Genomic DNA, 15,340 nt, shown 5'->3' on the forward strand with positions numbered 1-15,340 from the left:
ATTATTACCCTTGCTGGAAAAGATCAAGGTTATGGAACCTATGGATATAAACAGCAATCTCCTGAACAGTGTCGACCATAAGCACAGGCCTAACCCTGCTGGTGGCTACGTAAGCCTCAGCATCAAGCGTCTTGGTTTGCCTACTTCTCTGGCTGAGTCCAATTAACCATCCAAGACGCCTTAACATATGGAGAGAGGCACACTACTCACATCACCCTTCTTGTTACAACTTGTGTGTGTTTTCAGGATATTCAAATCCTGAACCAGTTCTTCTAAATTGCATCCTCTATAAAATAACCCTGCAACACACTCAAAGAGGTGTGTGTTAGTCAATAACAGAGTTGACCAAAAAGTCAAAATTAGGTCAATTAGCTAAAAAAAATCACCAAATCTTCTGAGGCGTTGGATTGCAAATAATGAAAATGTCGAGAGCTAAACTAAGTTTCCTTAGATAGGAGCGTAACGTGAACCTTAAGAGATCTGAGGGTACAGGGGGATAGGAAACCCAGACAAACACTGAGCAGAAGAGGATCTGGGGGGAAAGTTAGAGGATGATGATGGTAACAATAGTTATCTCGAGGGACTCCAAAGTTGATTTCTTGAAACTTTTTTTTTTAAGTCAGATTTGATTTGAGTTTTGTCCTTGTCGGGGTAAAGGATGGATTAATGTTTATACGACCACACTAGTTCCTATGTCTTTTTTGGCTTTATATGGTTTATTTTCCTATGGATTTTCTTTTTTCCTTTTCTTTTTCTTGCGCTAAATTGATCCGCTATTTAACGGCCTTAGATGAGTTAACAGCCCGTTTTATTTGGGCTATTTAGAAGGGCCCATGTAAAGAGTATATTGCAGATTGTTATTTTAAGAGAAGGCCTAAAACTTATATTTTGTTTGGGCTAAAAGCTAACACAAAGAGGTATTGACGGTAAATTGAGAAGATATATTTTATCTTACTCCTTGAGAACTGAATTTTTTTTGTATGGTCTTTTACTAAAACATCTTCGAAGTACATTTGAGAAGATTTGGTCATTGAGACCATTAATGAACTGAATGACTTAATTCTTTTGTATTCTTTTCTTATACATAGGGTTGATGTGGTAGTGTCTACTGTCTGGATCTTTTGTTTGTTTGTTCAGCGGTAGTGTCTAAAAGTTAGCCTTAATCTCTTAAACGTTAAAACCATTAATGAATGGAATAGTGACTTTTAATTTATGAATTATTTTGATGGAAAAATCCAAACGATGAGAATAAAATATGGTCTAACCAGTGAATGCAAAGGAAATAAATGCAATGAAATCTTCTTGGTGTATATAACAAATCCACCAATAAAAAAAAGCAAAAATTATACATTTGATTTTATTTAGTTGCTAAAAAAGAAGGAGTTGACTTTACCCTCTTTATTTTCTTTATCGGCAAATGTGATTACGTGACAAATGCACAGTAGCAATGTTGTATGTATTTGCTTTTCGACATGCATGTAATTATTTTTTCTGACCCGTGCCATACACATTGAAGTGTGTTTGTGTATATAACATAAATACTATCATTTACACTTCTTAGATTCAGCTTATAAACTAGTTTCTCTCTTCCTCGGTTTCTCCTCTCTCAAAATGAAAAGCTTCGATACGGTGCATAATCCATCGGCGGTGGAATACTGTGGCGCCAACTTCGACGATGATGGTCGGGAGAAGAGAACGGGGACGTTGATGACGGCGAGTGCGCACATAATCACTGCGGTGGTAGGCTCAGGAGTGTTGTCGTTGGCTTGGGCTATAGCACAACTTGGTTGGGTGGCAGGAATAGTGATTCTTGTAACTTTTGCCGTCATCAATTACTACACATCCACTATGCTCGCTGATTGCTATCGGTCGGACACCGGAACACGCAATTGTACTTACATGGACGTCGTCCGAGCTTACCTTGGTATATATGTCCTTTGTTTATGTTAACTACTACTTTGGTATGTTTGAAAATATAAAAAACATGGAGTATAGTTCATTTGGCTTTGAAAGATTTACTCTATTTCTCTAGTAAATAATTAAGATTTTATTAAAATACATCTGGGTCGAGTAAAGTTACTTAGTTAGGAGTAATTTGAATTTGGTTGTAATCGGGATCTTTTATTCCCTGGTTGTTTAAAAAAAATGGTTTAAAAAAAAAACAGGTGGTAGGAAAGTGCAGTTATGTGGACTGGCACAATACGGATGTTTCGTAGGGGTCACTATTGGTTACACCATCACTTCCTCCATAAGCCTAGTGTAAGTTACATATTAGATATTCAAAACATATTGTGTGGTCCGGTTAATGTTAAACCGAGTCTACTATTATTTCTATTTCATTTCGGTTATGTTTATACCGATAACACACTTTACATATAAAGAGTGTGACTGTAACAGAGTCAATTACAACAATACAAACGAATCTTTCTTCTTCTATTATGGTATCAGAGCGCTGAGCTCGAAGCTCGGCGATCGATCATCGTTTTCCGCTTTTCTTGACCTTGATTCTTCGGTTTTACTCCGATCGATCCTTTCTTTAGCTCTAGATTCCGATCATTCCGTCGAAATCGAGCTCTGTTTCATCAAAAATGGTTACTCTACGTCAAACTTCACGTCGAGGTGTTCGTGTTTCCACTTCAGCGGCGAAGACGACGAATCCAGCTAAACGAACATATCGACGATCTATTCCGACGGCGACTGTTCCAGATCAAGCTATTCCGATGACTTTTCTGTCACATCCTAGCTCCTCTATTCCGATGAGCCCCACCAATCTTATCTCACCGACCTCGTTCAACTTCGACGAGATCCAATACTCGCCTTACTTCCTCACAAGTGGCGATAATCCTGGTTCTTCCATCATCTCGGAGGTACTCGATGGTACAAACTATAGTACTTGGATTCTCGCTATCACTATTGCCTTGGATGCGAAGAACAAGCTATCGTTTGTTGATGGATCGTTACCTAGACCATTGGAGACTCATCCTCATTATAGAATTTGGTCTCGTTGCAATAGTATGGTTAAATCATGGATCCTTAACTCTGTGACGAAGCAGATCTATGGTAGTATTCTCCGATTCAACGACGCCTCTGAAATTTGGAAGGATCTGATGACACGCTTTCGGATCACAAACTTGCCGAGATCTTATCAACTCACTCAACAGATCTGGTCTCTCCATCAAGGTTCTCTAGATCTATCTACGTATTATACAAAACTGAAAACTCTTTGGGATGAACTTGATGGAGCGGATTGTGTTAAGACTTGCCAAAACTGTGATTGCTGTAAAGCGATGTACACAAAGACGGAGCATGCTAAGATCATCAAGCTACTTGCAGGCTTGAATGATTCTTACTCTAATGCTAGGAGTCAGATCATTATGAAAAAGAATGTTCCTGATCTTGCTGAAGTTTATAATCTCCTTGATCAAGACCATAGTCAGCGTAGCATTAATCCTGTATCTAATGCTTCTGCTTTTCAAGTCACCAATGAGTCTTCTCCGGCTTTGATCAATGCTACACAACCTGCTAAACCTCAACGTCAAAGAAGACCCTTGTGTTCTCATTGTGGCTACTCTGGTCACACCATGGACAAATGCTACAAGATTCATGGTTTCCCACCAGGATTCAAATCCAAACGTGCCTTAGCAGCTGAGAAACAAGCTACTCCTGTTAAACCGGTTGTTGCAAATATGACTCTTGATGATAGTATTAATGATTCTTATGCTACAGGGATGATAAATACATTGTCCAAAGATCAGATTCAAGGCGTGATTGAGTACTTCAACACTCAACTACAGCTCTCTCGTGAATCAGATCCTGCCAAAGCTTCCACTTCTGGTGGCTCCATTACAAATTTACCGGGTATGACTCTATCTACCAAAACGTTATATTTTGTTGGAGTTCTACGAGCTACTGGAAATGTATTATCATCTGCTTCTTGGATTATTGATAGTGGTGCTACACACCACGTTTGTCATGACAGAAGCAAATTCATCACTCTATCTGAAACTCTTAATCAGTCTGTCAGTTTACCAACTGGTTTAGGCGTGAAAATTCTTGGAACAGGACAGATCAAACTCAATGAACGTTTGGTGCTGAATAATGTTCTATATATTCCGGATTTCAGATTGAACCTCATCAGTGTCAGTCAGATGACGAAAGACTTGGGTTATCGAGTTGCTTTTGATAGTGACTCTTGTGTGATTCAGGATCTTACCAGGGGGCTGATGATTGGTCAGGGTGAAGAAGTTGCTAACCTTTATGTTATGGATGAAGCTTCTATTGGTGAAATCTCTGCAAGGCCTTCAAGCTTCTGTGTTAATGTCGTTCTTGATTCAGCCTTGTGGCACAATAGATTAGGCCATCCTTCTATAGAAAAGATTGAAACAATATCCAATGTACTTGGAATTTCTCAAAAGAATAAAACATCTTTTCATTGTGCTATTTGCCCTCTTGCAAAACAGAAACATTTGAAGTTCCCTTCCCAAAACAATATGAGTCTCAAACCTTTTGATTTACTACATATAGATACTTGGGGACCATTCTCAGTGACTTCAAATGAAGGTTATCGATATTTCTTAACTATTGTTGATGATCACACAAGAGTCACTTGGGTTTATCTCCTACGTACTAAAGATGAGGTGCTCACTGTGTTTCCCGAGTTTCTCACCATGGTTGAGAATCAGTACAAAGTTACAGTTAAGGGAGTTCGGTCAGATAATGCTCCTGAGTTGAAGTTCTCTGCTTTGTACAAGACTAAAGGAATCACAGCGTATCACTCTTGTCCTGAGACTCCGGAACAGAATTCAGTAGTTGAGAGGAAGCATCAACATATATTGAACGTTGCTCGTTCTTTAATGTTTCAGTCGAAGCTTGCTCTTGAATATTGGTCTGACTGCGTTCTCACCGCTGTCTTCTTGATAAATAGACTTCCTACACCTTTACTCAACAACAAATCTCCGTATCAAATGCTTAACTCTAAGCCACCTGATTACACAGGGATACGAACATTTGGTTGTTTATGTTATGTGTCTACATCCTCGAAAAATAGACACAAGTTTCAGCCAAGAGCAAAGGCATGTATCTTTCTTGGTTATCCTTCTGGCTATAAGGGTTACAAAGTTATGGATTTGGACACTAATGACATTTCTATATCACGAAATGTTGTCTTTCATGAAGATATTTATCCTTTTCATCAAGATGAAGATCTTCCTGATATATTTGATTCTCCAAAACCAAAAGCTAGCTCAGATGAAGCAGAGTCGTCTTCTCCTGTTTCCCCTGTTCTTGATTCTGCTACTTCTGTACCTGTTTCTTCAGACTCTACTAATGGTCAGAAGCGACCCTCAAAGCCTCCGGCATATTTGCAAGATTATTATTGCAATATGACTGAGACTGACATACCTTATCCTCTCGCAGCACATCTTACCTATGATAAGCTTTCTACTGCATATAAGAAATATATATGCTCCGTTATGCATCATCCTGAACCGACTTCTTTTACTCAAGCTAAGAAATTCGATGAATGGGTGAAAGCTATGAACGAGGAGCTTATTGCACTAGAGAGTACTGATACATGGGAGATTGTTTCTCTTCCTGATGGTAAGCATGCTATAGGCTGTCGATGGGTATATAAAGTAAAGCTAAATGCTGATGGCACATTAGAAAGATACAAGGCTAGACTAGTAGCCAAAGGCTATACACAACAGGAGGGGATTGATTTTGTTGATACTTTCTCTCCTGTCGCCAAAATGACTACTGTCAAAACCTTACTATCTGTTGCTGCTGTCAAAGAATGGAGTCTCACTCAACTTGACATTTCAAATGCGTTTTTGAATGGTGATCTCGAAGAGGAGATATATATGACTTTGCCTCCGGGTTACACTCCCAAAGCTGGCTCAGTTTTACCTCCTAATCCTGTTTGTCGCCTCAATAAATCTCTATATGGACTACGACAAGCCTCAAGACAATGGTTTCTAAAATTCAGTTGTACTCTCTTGGCTCTTGGATTTCAGAAATCACATTCTGACCATACTTTGTTCATTAGTAACAAGAATGGCAAATATGTGGCTGTCTTGGTTTACGTGGACGACATCATCATTGCTAGCAACGATGATGATAGTGTTACTAAACTCAAGGATGATCTTCGCAAATGCTTCAAGTTACGTGATCTTGGTCCTTTAAGATATTTTCTGGGACTTGAGATTGCACGTTCTAAGGAGGGGATCTCTATTTGTCAGCATAAGTATACTTTGGAGTTACTTGAGGAGACTGGCCTTCTTGCTTGCAAACCGTCCTCGATCCCTATGGATCCTAGCATTAAACTTGTTCAAGACAGTACTGAACCAGTGCTTCCTGATCCTTCTTTGTATCGAAGACTTGTTGGCAAGATGATGTATCTGACTATCACTAGGCCAGATATTACTTATGCGGTTAATCGCTTATGCCAGTTTGCCTCAGCTCCAAAGAATTCTCATCTACAAGCTGCTTATAAAATTTTACATTACTTAAAGGGAACACTTGGCAAAGGAATTTTCTACTCTGCTCATTCCGATTTGCTTCTCAAGTGTTTTACTGATGCTGACTGGAATAGTTGTGCGGATACAAGGCGTTCTACTTCGGGATTCTGTATGTTTCTTGGACCATCTCTTATCTCTTGGAAGTCCAAGAAGCAAGATACTGTTTCTCATTCTTCTGCAGAATCTGAGTATCGCGCCATGGAATTTGCTGTTCGAGAAGTTGCTTGGTTGGTTAAGCTTCTTGCTGAGTTTCTTGCTCCTCAAACTCAACCAGTCGCTTTCTTTTGTGATTCTACAGCAGCAATACATATTGCTAATAATGCTGTATTTCATGAGAGAACAAAACACTTGGAGAATGATTGTCACATTGTTCGTGAGAAGATATTGAAGGGTTTGATCAAGACTTTGCATGTACGGACGGATCTTCAGCTTGCCGACATGTTTACAAAGCCATTGTATCCAGCTCTGTTTCTTACTCATGTTCGCAAGATGGCAATGTCCAACATCTACATACCATCTTGAGGAGGGGTATTAGATATTCAAAACATATTGTGTGGTCCGGTTAATGTTAAACCGAGTCTACTATTATTTCTATTTCATTTCGGTTATGTTTATACCGATAACACACTTTACATATAAAGAGTGTGACTGTAACAGAGTCAGTTACAACAATACAAACGAATCTTTCTTCTTCTATTATTACACACAACTCGTGACTTATTTTCCATTACGTCAGTGATTACTAACGTTTTGTGAAGAAAATATTAAGTCTTGGTTAATATGTTGTGTTGGCTAGAGCGATCGGGAAAGCAAATTGTTTTCATGACAAGGGACATGGTGCGAAATGTTCTGTGTCGAGTTATCCATTCATGGCGGCATTTGGGATCGTCCAGACTATGCTTAGTCAGATTCCTAGCTTTCACAAGCTCTCTTTTCTCTCCATTATCGCCACCGTTATGTCCTTCTCTTATGCGTCTATCGGAATTGGTTTAGCCATGGCCGTTGTGGCAAGTACGTTTCTAGCTCGCTATCTTATCTTTTTGTCTTTCAAAATACATTTGCAGAACATGCTCAAGCAGTTTCAAAACTCTATGCAAATATCTGGACACATACATTTAGTTTTTTTTTTTAGTTTTCAGTTTTTATATAAATGTTAAGGAGCTCTGAGATACGTCTATACACATATTTAAAACTGATTATAAACTCGTTGTCCATCTTTTTAAACTCCCTCGTGCATACAAAAAGTTTTGTTTAGGTAGAAAAGCATCTCGATCTAAGCCTAAATGTAGGATTCTCACAGATATTATATATATGCATGTGAATTTTCTAACTAAAACGGTGTGATATTAAAGGTGGGAACGGTAAGGTTGGTAAGACGGGGGTGACGGGCACAGTGGTTGGAGTGGACGTAACCGCGTCTGACAAAATATGGAAGTCGTTTCAAGCGACTGGAGACATTGCCTTTTCGTACGCTTATTCCAGTATTCTCGTTGAGATTCAGGCATGCATTCTAATTCTTTTATAGATGTTTTGGTGGTCATCATCAAAATAGTGTCATTATTGCTTTTTATTTTCTTTTTAAGTTTAAATATCATATGATATATATGTTGGTTGGGTTAGTAACTTTTGATGCTATGACGTTATAATAAATGATTCTTATCAAGATAATATATATCTTCATTTGACACAGAATAATATAAGTTTCACTATAAATTAGCCTTCAATGTTGGTTCATACGGTAAGCTCTTAAAAACAATGAATCTCATATGTTTTCTTTATAGGATACATTGAGATCAAGCCCGCCAGAGAACAGAGTAATGAAAAAAGCAAGCCTTGCTGGAGTCTCAACTACAACTTTTATCTACATGTTATGTGGCTGCATCGGATACGCTGCATTTGGAAACAAAGCCCCTGGAGACTTCCTTACCGACTTTTTTTATGAACCTTACTGGCTCATCGATTTTGCCAATGCTTGCATCGTCCTCCACCTAATAGCAGCCTATCAGGTAACTCATAAGAGTATATATAGCTTAACTCTCAGATCAAGGATTTCTCGATTATAAAGAAATAACTAGTACCTAGCTACTACTAACAGCTTTGAAGTTACCTATGCGTGTCTCAAGATTGAAATAAACATGTTGATGATGTTTTTAAAAGGACAGGTGTTTGCACAACCAATATTCCAATTTGTTGAGAACGAATGCAAAAAAGCATGGCCAGAAAACAATTTCATCACCAAAGAACATTCGATGAACATACCATTCCTCGGAAAATGGCGCATCAACTTTTTCAGACTGGTGTGGAGGACAGCTTATGTGATTTTGACAACAGTTGTAGCAATGATATTCCCCTTCTTCAACTCGATCTTGGGCCTTATCGGGGCCGCCGCATTCTGGCCGCTAACGGTTTACTTCCCTGTGGAGATGCACATCTCGCAGAGAAAGATTAAGAAGTATTCTATGAGATGGATCGGGTTGAAACTCCTTGTATTGGTTTGTTTGATTGTTACTCTCCTAGCCGCAATAGGATCCATCGTCGGCTTGATGAAAAGTGTCATGGCATACAAGCATTTCCACAGTTAAGATTAGTTTCTCGTAACTTAAGCTATCTGAATTTTGTGGGAACTATTTCTTTCAAGACAAAACAGTTGGTATTTACTACCGCTACATATTGTTGTGCATGTCTGTCTCGTGCGTCTTATATAATTAACGGCGTTGACTTGAATGCTTGCTTATCTGGTCCTGTTTTGTCTGGTTTTTGGAACATTGGTATTATGAGAGCAGTTTTACTTTGAAGTGTTCGAGGAAAACATTCATATTATGTAATGTTAAAAACAAAATCAATACTCCTTCTGTATCAATTTAAGTGGTGTTTAGAGATTTTATTTTGTTTCATCTGAAATCTGTGACTAATTATGAAATACTACTTTTTTATTGGTTGAACCTATTTTATTTAATGACACTTTTATTTAATCAAGAGAAACTGTATAAATTTTTGAATTTTCTTAATATTGGTATAAAAACCTTAAACATCTATTAAAATGAATAAATGATACAAAGGGAGTACTAAATATGGGACTAATATTTTGTATTCCTCCCTTAGACCAGCCGCAACGGGGATCCGTAGACATGATCCTTAGAAAAGAAAAATATTTAAATATTGATTTTGTTGGAGAACGTGCCGGATTGAATCCAAAAACCTCTAATATAAGGATTGATCCTCAGCTAAATCCTTCACTGTGCGTGGGCTCCCCTGCTGTGTGCTCTCACGCGATTGGGCAATCTATTTTTTTTTTTTTTTTTGACGAAAAAATAGAAAAATAATAAAATATTCCAAAAGTGATTGTTAAGGATTTGTTATCAAGGATCTGTGGTTGTGGGTGCTCTTAGATTTTAAAAAAAGAAGAAGTAAAAGTCCAAGAGACAATCAATTTTTTAAGGAAAAAGGGAGGAAAACTTTGTGAGGTCAATTCAAGAGCCTTTTTTAACAACAGTCAATTCAAGAGCCTACGCAAGACAACAAAAAGGAGAAGGAGAGTATGCAACCAACGGATCTAGATCTTCCGTTAGAGCATCAACAACAAGAAGTATCTTCCCAATGGTTTCTATAACCTTTTTTTTGTCAACCAATTTAGTAATAATATTTTAATATAATTTAACTAAAACTTAAATTTTAAATCAAAAAGTTAAATTTTAAATCACAAAATTTAATGTAAATCAATGAAAAAGAAACATATGTAAAAATGTTATTCTTACAATTTTTGTTGAGATTGGTAGCATATAACCGATTGTATCTCTGGCTCCACCTTTTTCTAATACCATTTAATGAGTAGAACCATGTCCTAATACTTTCTTTGAGGTTTTTTTTTTATCAAATATTTGAGGTTGTTCTAAGTTCTACAAAATATTCACTCACACCTGTTAGATCATCTACTTTAAAATTAGTTTACTCTACTTATAGACTAATTCAGAGCAGTTCCAACGGTGGTAAAACCAGTTTGAAGATTTTAGTGATAAAGTTTTATATTTTAATAATAGTTTAGTTTTTAATTTAATTTTTATTTTTTCCTTTTTGTTTTGATCAATGAAAAATCAAACAGCTGTGTATACTTCATTTTCAAAATATTTTAAAGCCATGGTTTACATACTATCAATTCTGTTGGAGTTGTTCTCATTTACTTTGTTCGTTATTCTATTTATATTTTAATACAAAGTTACGTTAGAGTCGAATCCAATTATATTATAAAGTTATCATATTTTGAATAAAAATAGAATAATCCATTGAAAAGTCTTATATTATTTGTTAAGAATTGTTTTTTTTATGGATTACGAAAACATCTTCAAAGTCTACAACTGAGAATAATTCGTATTAAAAACCAGCAACATTATACGATTTCTGTTGCTTGGTTTCCAATGCATGTCTCTCTCTCGTATTTGCATGTATCTCTGAAATCCTGAATTCCATATACATTGAGTTGATGTGATAGTCAGATAGTGGTGCCTAGGTCTTGTGTTTGTTTGTTCAAAGTCAACAATGATTTATTCCTCGAAACGTCCCAGTCAGCCTTATCTCCTAAATCCATTACGGAATTGAATAATGATTTAGAATTTATGAATTCTTTTTATGGAAGGAAATCCATATATTATCTTTTTATTCAAAACGATGAGAATAAAATAGGGTCTAACCAATAAATTTTAAAGGAAATAAATGAAATGAAATCCCGGTCTGTAATAGTGTATAACAAAATCCACCAATAAGATTAGGAGAAATGATACATTTGATTTTTTTAAAGAGCGAATTGACTTGATACTTTTATCTTTATCCGACGCGTACCAAAAGAGGTAAGAGTATCTCCAAAATATCATAAAGATTGACGTTTGTTTGTGTATATAACATTGATGTACTGATTGATGTCATTTACTCTTCTTTGATTCTGCTTGTAACTCTTTCCTCTCATCCTCGGTTTCTCCTCTCAAAATGAAAAGCTTTGACGCGGTGCATAATCCCTCTGCGGTGGAATCCGGTGACGCCACCGGGAATAACGTCGACGATGATGGTAGGGAGAAGAGAACGGGGACGTTGACGACGGCGAGTGCGCACATAATCACGGCGGTGATAGGTTCCGGAGTGTTGTCGTTGGCTTGGGCTATAGCACAACTTGGTTGGGTGGCAGGAACATTGATTCTTGTAACTTTTGCCGTCATCAATTACTACACATCCACTATGCTCGCCGATTGTTATAGATCGGACGCAGGAACACGCAACTATACGTACATGGACGTCGTCCGATCTTACCTAGGTACGTGTTGTTTGTCCTTTTTAGTGTCAACTACTACGCAGGTATGTTTGAACCACAAAATATAAACAAAACGTTATGTTTCATTATTTTTGAAAGATCTATAGTCTATTTTCTCCTTAGAGTATGTGTACTATGCTTTTGAAATGGAAGAAAAATAATGAAGATTATTTTAAAATATATAGAGCTACAGGTGGTAGGCAAACTTGTTAGTTAAAAGTGTTTGGTTTTATGCTAGATTTGTTCTTTGTTGTTCTATTCCTGTTTTGTTTAAACCACCTTCAATTTGAATAATGAAAATGGTTTTGTGATGTAAAAAAACGACAGGTGGTAGGAAAGTGCAATTATGTGGACTGGCACAATACGGGAGTCTCGTAGGGATCACTATTGGTTACACCATCACTGCCTCTATAAGCTTAGTGTAAGTTGTTACACAACTTGTAACTTCCCTTGATTATAATTTTGTGATGATAACTAACACGTTGTTGTCTTTCGTTGCGTTGGGTAGAGCGATTATCAAAGCAGGTTGTTTTCATGACAAGGGACATGGTGCGAAATGTTCCGTGCCAAACTATCGATTCATGGCAATATTTGGGTTCGTGGAGGTTGTTCTTAGTCAGATTCCTAATTTTCACAAGCTCTCTGGGCTCTCCATTATGGCCGCCATTATGTCCTTCTCTTATGCATCTATCGGAATTGGTTTAGCCATTGCCGTTGTGGCAAGTACGCTTTTCTCTCCATATCTTGTGTTTTCGTCTACTTTTGTAAAACATGCTCAAGCAATTTCAAAACACTAGGCAAATATCTTGATACATTCATTGTAGGCATATGATATGCATATGAATTTTCTAACTAATGGTGTGTGAAATATAAGGTGGAAAGGTTGGTAAGACTGGTGTGACGGGCACGGTGGTTGGAGTGGACGTAACCGCATCTGATAAAATTTGGAAGGCGTTTCAAGCGGTTGGAGACATGGCATTTTCATACTCCTTTTCCGTTGTTCTCGTCGAGATTCAGGCATGCATTCTTTTTTTTTTTTATAGACGATTTGGTGGTCATCATGAAAATAGTGTTTAGCTAGCAATTTTTATAATTGTTGCTTTTTAATTTGATATTTATTATTATAGAAGACAATGATCAATCTTATGAATGTTATTCTTTATCTTTTTTAGGATACACTGAGATCAAGCCCACCAGAAAACAAAGTCATGAGAAAAGCAACCCTTGCCGGAGTCTCAACTACAACTGTTTTCTACATCTTATGTGGTTGCATGGGATATGCTGCATTTGGAAACCGAGCCCCCGGAGACTTCCTTACTGACTTTGGTTTTTATGAACCTTACTGGCTCATCGATTTTGCCAATGCTTGCATCGTCGCCCATCTACTCGCAGCCTATCAGGTGGGTCTCTGACCTAGTGCCTACTACAAACATCTTTGGAGTTACATAATTCTCAAGATGAAAATAAACTAATATATGTTTTTAAAAATGAGCAGGTGTTTGCACAACCAATTTTCCAACTTGTTGAGAACAAATGCAAGAAAGCATGGCCAGAAAGCAATTTCATCAACAAAGAACATTCGATGAACATACCATTCCTCAGAAAATGGCGCATCAACTTCTTCAGAATGGTGTGGAGGACAGCTTATGTGATTTTGACAACATTTGTTGCAGTGATATTCCCCTTCTTCAACTCGATCTTAGGCCTTATCGGAGCAGCAACGTTCTGGCCGCTAACAGTTTACTTCCCTGTGGAGATGCACATCTCGCAGAGAAAGATTAAGAAGTATTCTATGAGATGGAATGCGTTGAAACTCCTTGTAGCGCTTTGTTTGATTGTGTCGCTCTTAGCTGCAATAGGTTCCATCGTCGGCTTGATTGATAGTGTCAAGGCATACAAGCCTTTCCACAGTTAAGATTTGTTACTTGTAACTTAAGCGATCTGAATTTTGTGGGAACTACTTGTGTCAAGAAACAGTTAGTTGCGTTGGTGCATGTCTGTCTGTCTTAAATTATTGACGGCGTTGACCCAAACGCTCGCTTATCCGGTTCGGTTTCGTCCGGTTATTAAGAATATTATTATTATGTGATCGGAAAGGCTTACTTTTGAAAAACGTAGAAACATATTTACTTTGAAATGTTCAAAGAAACATTCATATTATCAGTATGTAATGTTTAAAAAAAAATCTCAATCATATATGGGAATTGAACTAATATTTTGTGTTGTTCCCTTAAAAAAATGGTAAAAGAAGAAGGAGAGTGTTTCTTCCTGGACTAGATCACTCCTTTATCTCTATGGTGTAATTCTTATGAGGTCTACTCTAATCTTTGTATTTCATTTGTTGGTTAATGAAAAGTTTATGTTGAGCACAAAAAAAAGGGGAAGGAGAGTGAAACCAAAGGATCTCGACCTTCACTGTACTATTCGATCCACACCTGCTAGATCCTCTACTTCTAAAACAGCTTTCTGATGTCAGTTAACTCCATTGTGGCCCAATGGCCCGGCCAATTTGTAGATGTGCAGTATCACAAACTTTAAATAATTGTCTGTTGATCAAAAAAAAAATTGTCCAATCACGTACGTAAAAAAGATGTATCAAATGTCATCCATCAACTTTGGTAAAAATAATATAAATGTTTGGAAATCATCTATTGTTAGAGCATGTTAAAGAGCAACCTTATTTTTAATGTTGGGTATACCACAAATTTGAATTTTGAAGATGGTGTTTTCAAATGGTAACACCTTGAATATAATTTTATAATAGTTTTTGTTTGCATTATAAGCATTAAAATTGACCAAAAAGTTGATAAAATTTATAAAATTCTATAACCCAATAATATATTAACTTATTTATTAACTATATGTAAGTTAGAAGCTTAAATTTATTCAATCTAACATTTTGATATGAAATATAATTATGAAAACTAAAATGATAATATAAAAGTTAACATGATTATTTGAAAGATACATAATTGTAAGGAGTGAAAAATATGGAACTTCAAATATAATATTTTCAACAGTAGAATTTCAAATATAAAGTTATAGTGTTCAAGACTTTTAAATTTGAGATTTTGAAATTGTTCTTAAAGGGCATAAAACTTTATTTTAAAATTCTAAGATTGTTCTTGAAGATGTTTTCAAGATGTTTTTTGAATGTGAAATTGGATCATTATCTTTCTAGGCCAAGATAAAATTAACTGTAAAATCTAGTTCAAGATAGACATTAATTGTAAAAGAAATTCCCGACTTTGAATAAATCAAGAATGAAAGAAAAAGGAACTAATGCTAAGTCAAATGGTATACAAGGGAAAGAAGTGAAATGGATATTTTATTATATCTATATGTGAATAGAATGTTTATGGTATATGAATTCTTCACTTATTTTTTCATGTAAAATAAAATGGAAATGATATTAAATATTTATTTATTTTAGTTTTTAGTAGAGTAAAATTAATATTTCCATTAGTTCTTAAAATATTACAGAGTATTATAACAGAAATTCGGGTTGTTTATGAAATGGTAATGGTGA

The 15,340-nt window shown here is 36.5% G+C and overlaps 4 protein-coding genes across 5 annotated transcripts in view; 3 read left to right on the forward strand and 1 right to left on the reverse strand.

Annotated features, from left to right (window-relative positions):
• Window positions 1–649, reverse strand: part of LOC108860884 (uncharacterized) — a 4,661-nt gene extending 4,012 nt beyond the window's left edge. The window contains exons 1-2 of one of the 2 annotated variants that reach the window (XM_057006174.1): window positions 471–649; window positions 9–299 (exon numbers count right to left, since the gene is read on the reverse strand). In XM_057006174.1, the coding sequence (XP_056862154.1) occupies window positions 9–187 (179 nt within the window). In that variant the 5' untranslated portion in view covers window positions 188–299; window positions 471–649. Of the gene's footprint in view, window positions 1–8; window positions 300–386 lie in introns of both variants that reach the window. The other variant, XM_018634737.2, reaches the window with a different exon arrangement.
• Window positions 650–1,611: 962 nt separating this feature from the next.
• LOC130495647 (amino acid permease 8-like) lies at window positions 1,612–2,263 on the forward strand. Its single transcript, XM_056987075.1, has 2 exons — window positions 1,612–1,924; window positions 2,166–2,263. The coding sequence occupies exons 1-2, from the start codon at window positions 1,612–1,614 to the stop codon at window positions 2,261–2,263; spliced, it is 411 nt and encodes a 136-aa protein (XP_056843055.1).
• A 4,859-nt stretch (window positions 2,264–7,122) lies between these two features.
• Window positions 7,123–9,222, forward strand: LOC130495659 (amino acid permease 8-like). Its single transcript, XM_056987089.1, has 5 exons — window positions 7,123–7,157; window positions 7,312–7,526; window positions 7,868–8,016; window positions 8,297–8,521; window positions 8,678–9,222. The coding sequence occupies exons 1-5, from the start codon at window positions 7,123–7,125 to the stop codon at window positions 9,095–9,097; spliced, it is 1,044 nt and encodes a 347-aa protein (XP_056843069.1). The 3' UTR covers window positions 9,098–9,222.
• A 2,213-nt stretch (window positions 9,223–11,435) lies between these two features.
• On the forward strand, window positions 11,436–13,726 carry LOC108833028 (amino acid permease 8-like). Its single transcript, XM_018606507.2, has 6 exons — window positions 11,436–11,814; window positions 12,139–12,232; window positions 12,320–12,534; window positions 12,686–12,828; window positions 12,984–13,211; window positions 13,307–13,726. The coding sequence occupies exons 1-6, from the start codon at window positions 11,493–11,495 to the stop codon at window positions 13,724–13,726; spliced, it is 1,422 nt and encodes a 473-aa protein (XP_018462009.1). The 5' UTR covers window positions 11,436–11,492.
• Window positions 13,727–15,340: the final 1,614 nt, after the last annotated feature.

The sequence above is a fragment of the Raphanus sativus genome, chromosome 1 (assembly GCF_000801105.2).
Source record: "Raphanus sativus cultivar WK10039 chromosome 1, ASM80110v3, whole genome shotgun sequence".
NCBI lineage: Eukaryota > Viridiplantae > Streptophyta > Magnoliopsida > Brassicales > Brassicaceae > Raphanus > Raphanus sativus.

Bases quoted from the DNA above. Each gene is read 5' to 3' on its own strand.
- LOC130495647 (XM_056987075.1), top strand. From the start codon at position 1,612: ATGAAAAGCTTCGATACGGTGCATAATCCATCGGCGGTGGAATACTGT. The intron at 1,925-2,165 runs GTATATATGTCC...AAAAAAAAACAG, and splicing joins CGTCGTCCGAGCTTACCTTG to GTGGTAGGAAAGTGCAGTTA.
- LOC130495659 (XM_056987089.1), top strand. From the start codon at position 7,123: ATGTTTATACCGATAACACACTTTACATATAAAGA. The intron at 7,158-7,311 runs GTGTGACTGTAA...TGTGTTGGCTAG, and splicing joins ACACACTTTACATATAAAGA to AGCGATCGGGAAAGCAAATT. The intron at 8,522-8,677 runs GTAACTCATAAG...TTAAAAGGACAG, and splicing joins ACCTAATAGCAGCCTATCAG to GTGTTTGCACAACCAATATT.
- LOC108833028 (XM_018606507.2), top strand. From the start codon at position 11,493: ATGAAAAGCTTTGACGCGGTGCATAATCCCTCTGCGGTGGAATCCGGT. The intron at 11,815-12,138 runs GTACGTGTTGTT...AAAAAACGACAG, and splicing joins CGTCGTCCGATCTTACCTAG to GTGGTAGGAAAGTGCAATTA. The intron at 12,829-12,983 runs GCATGCATTCTT...TATCTTTTTTAG, and splicing joins TTGTTCTCGTCGAGATTCAG to GATACACTGAGATCAAGCCC.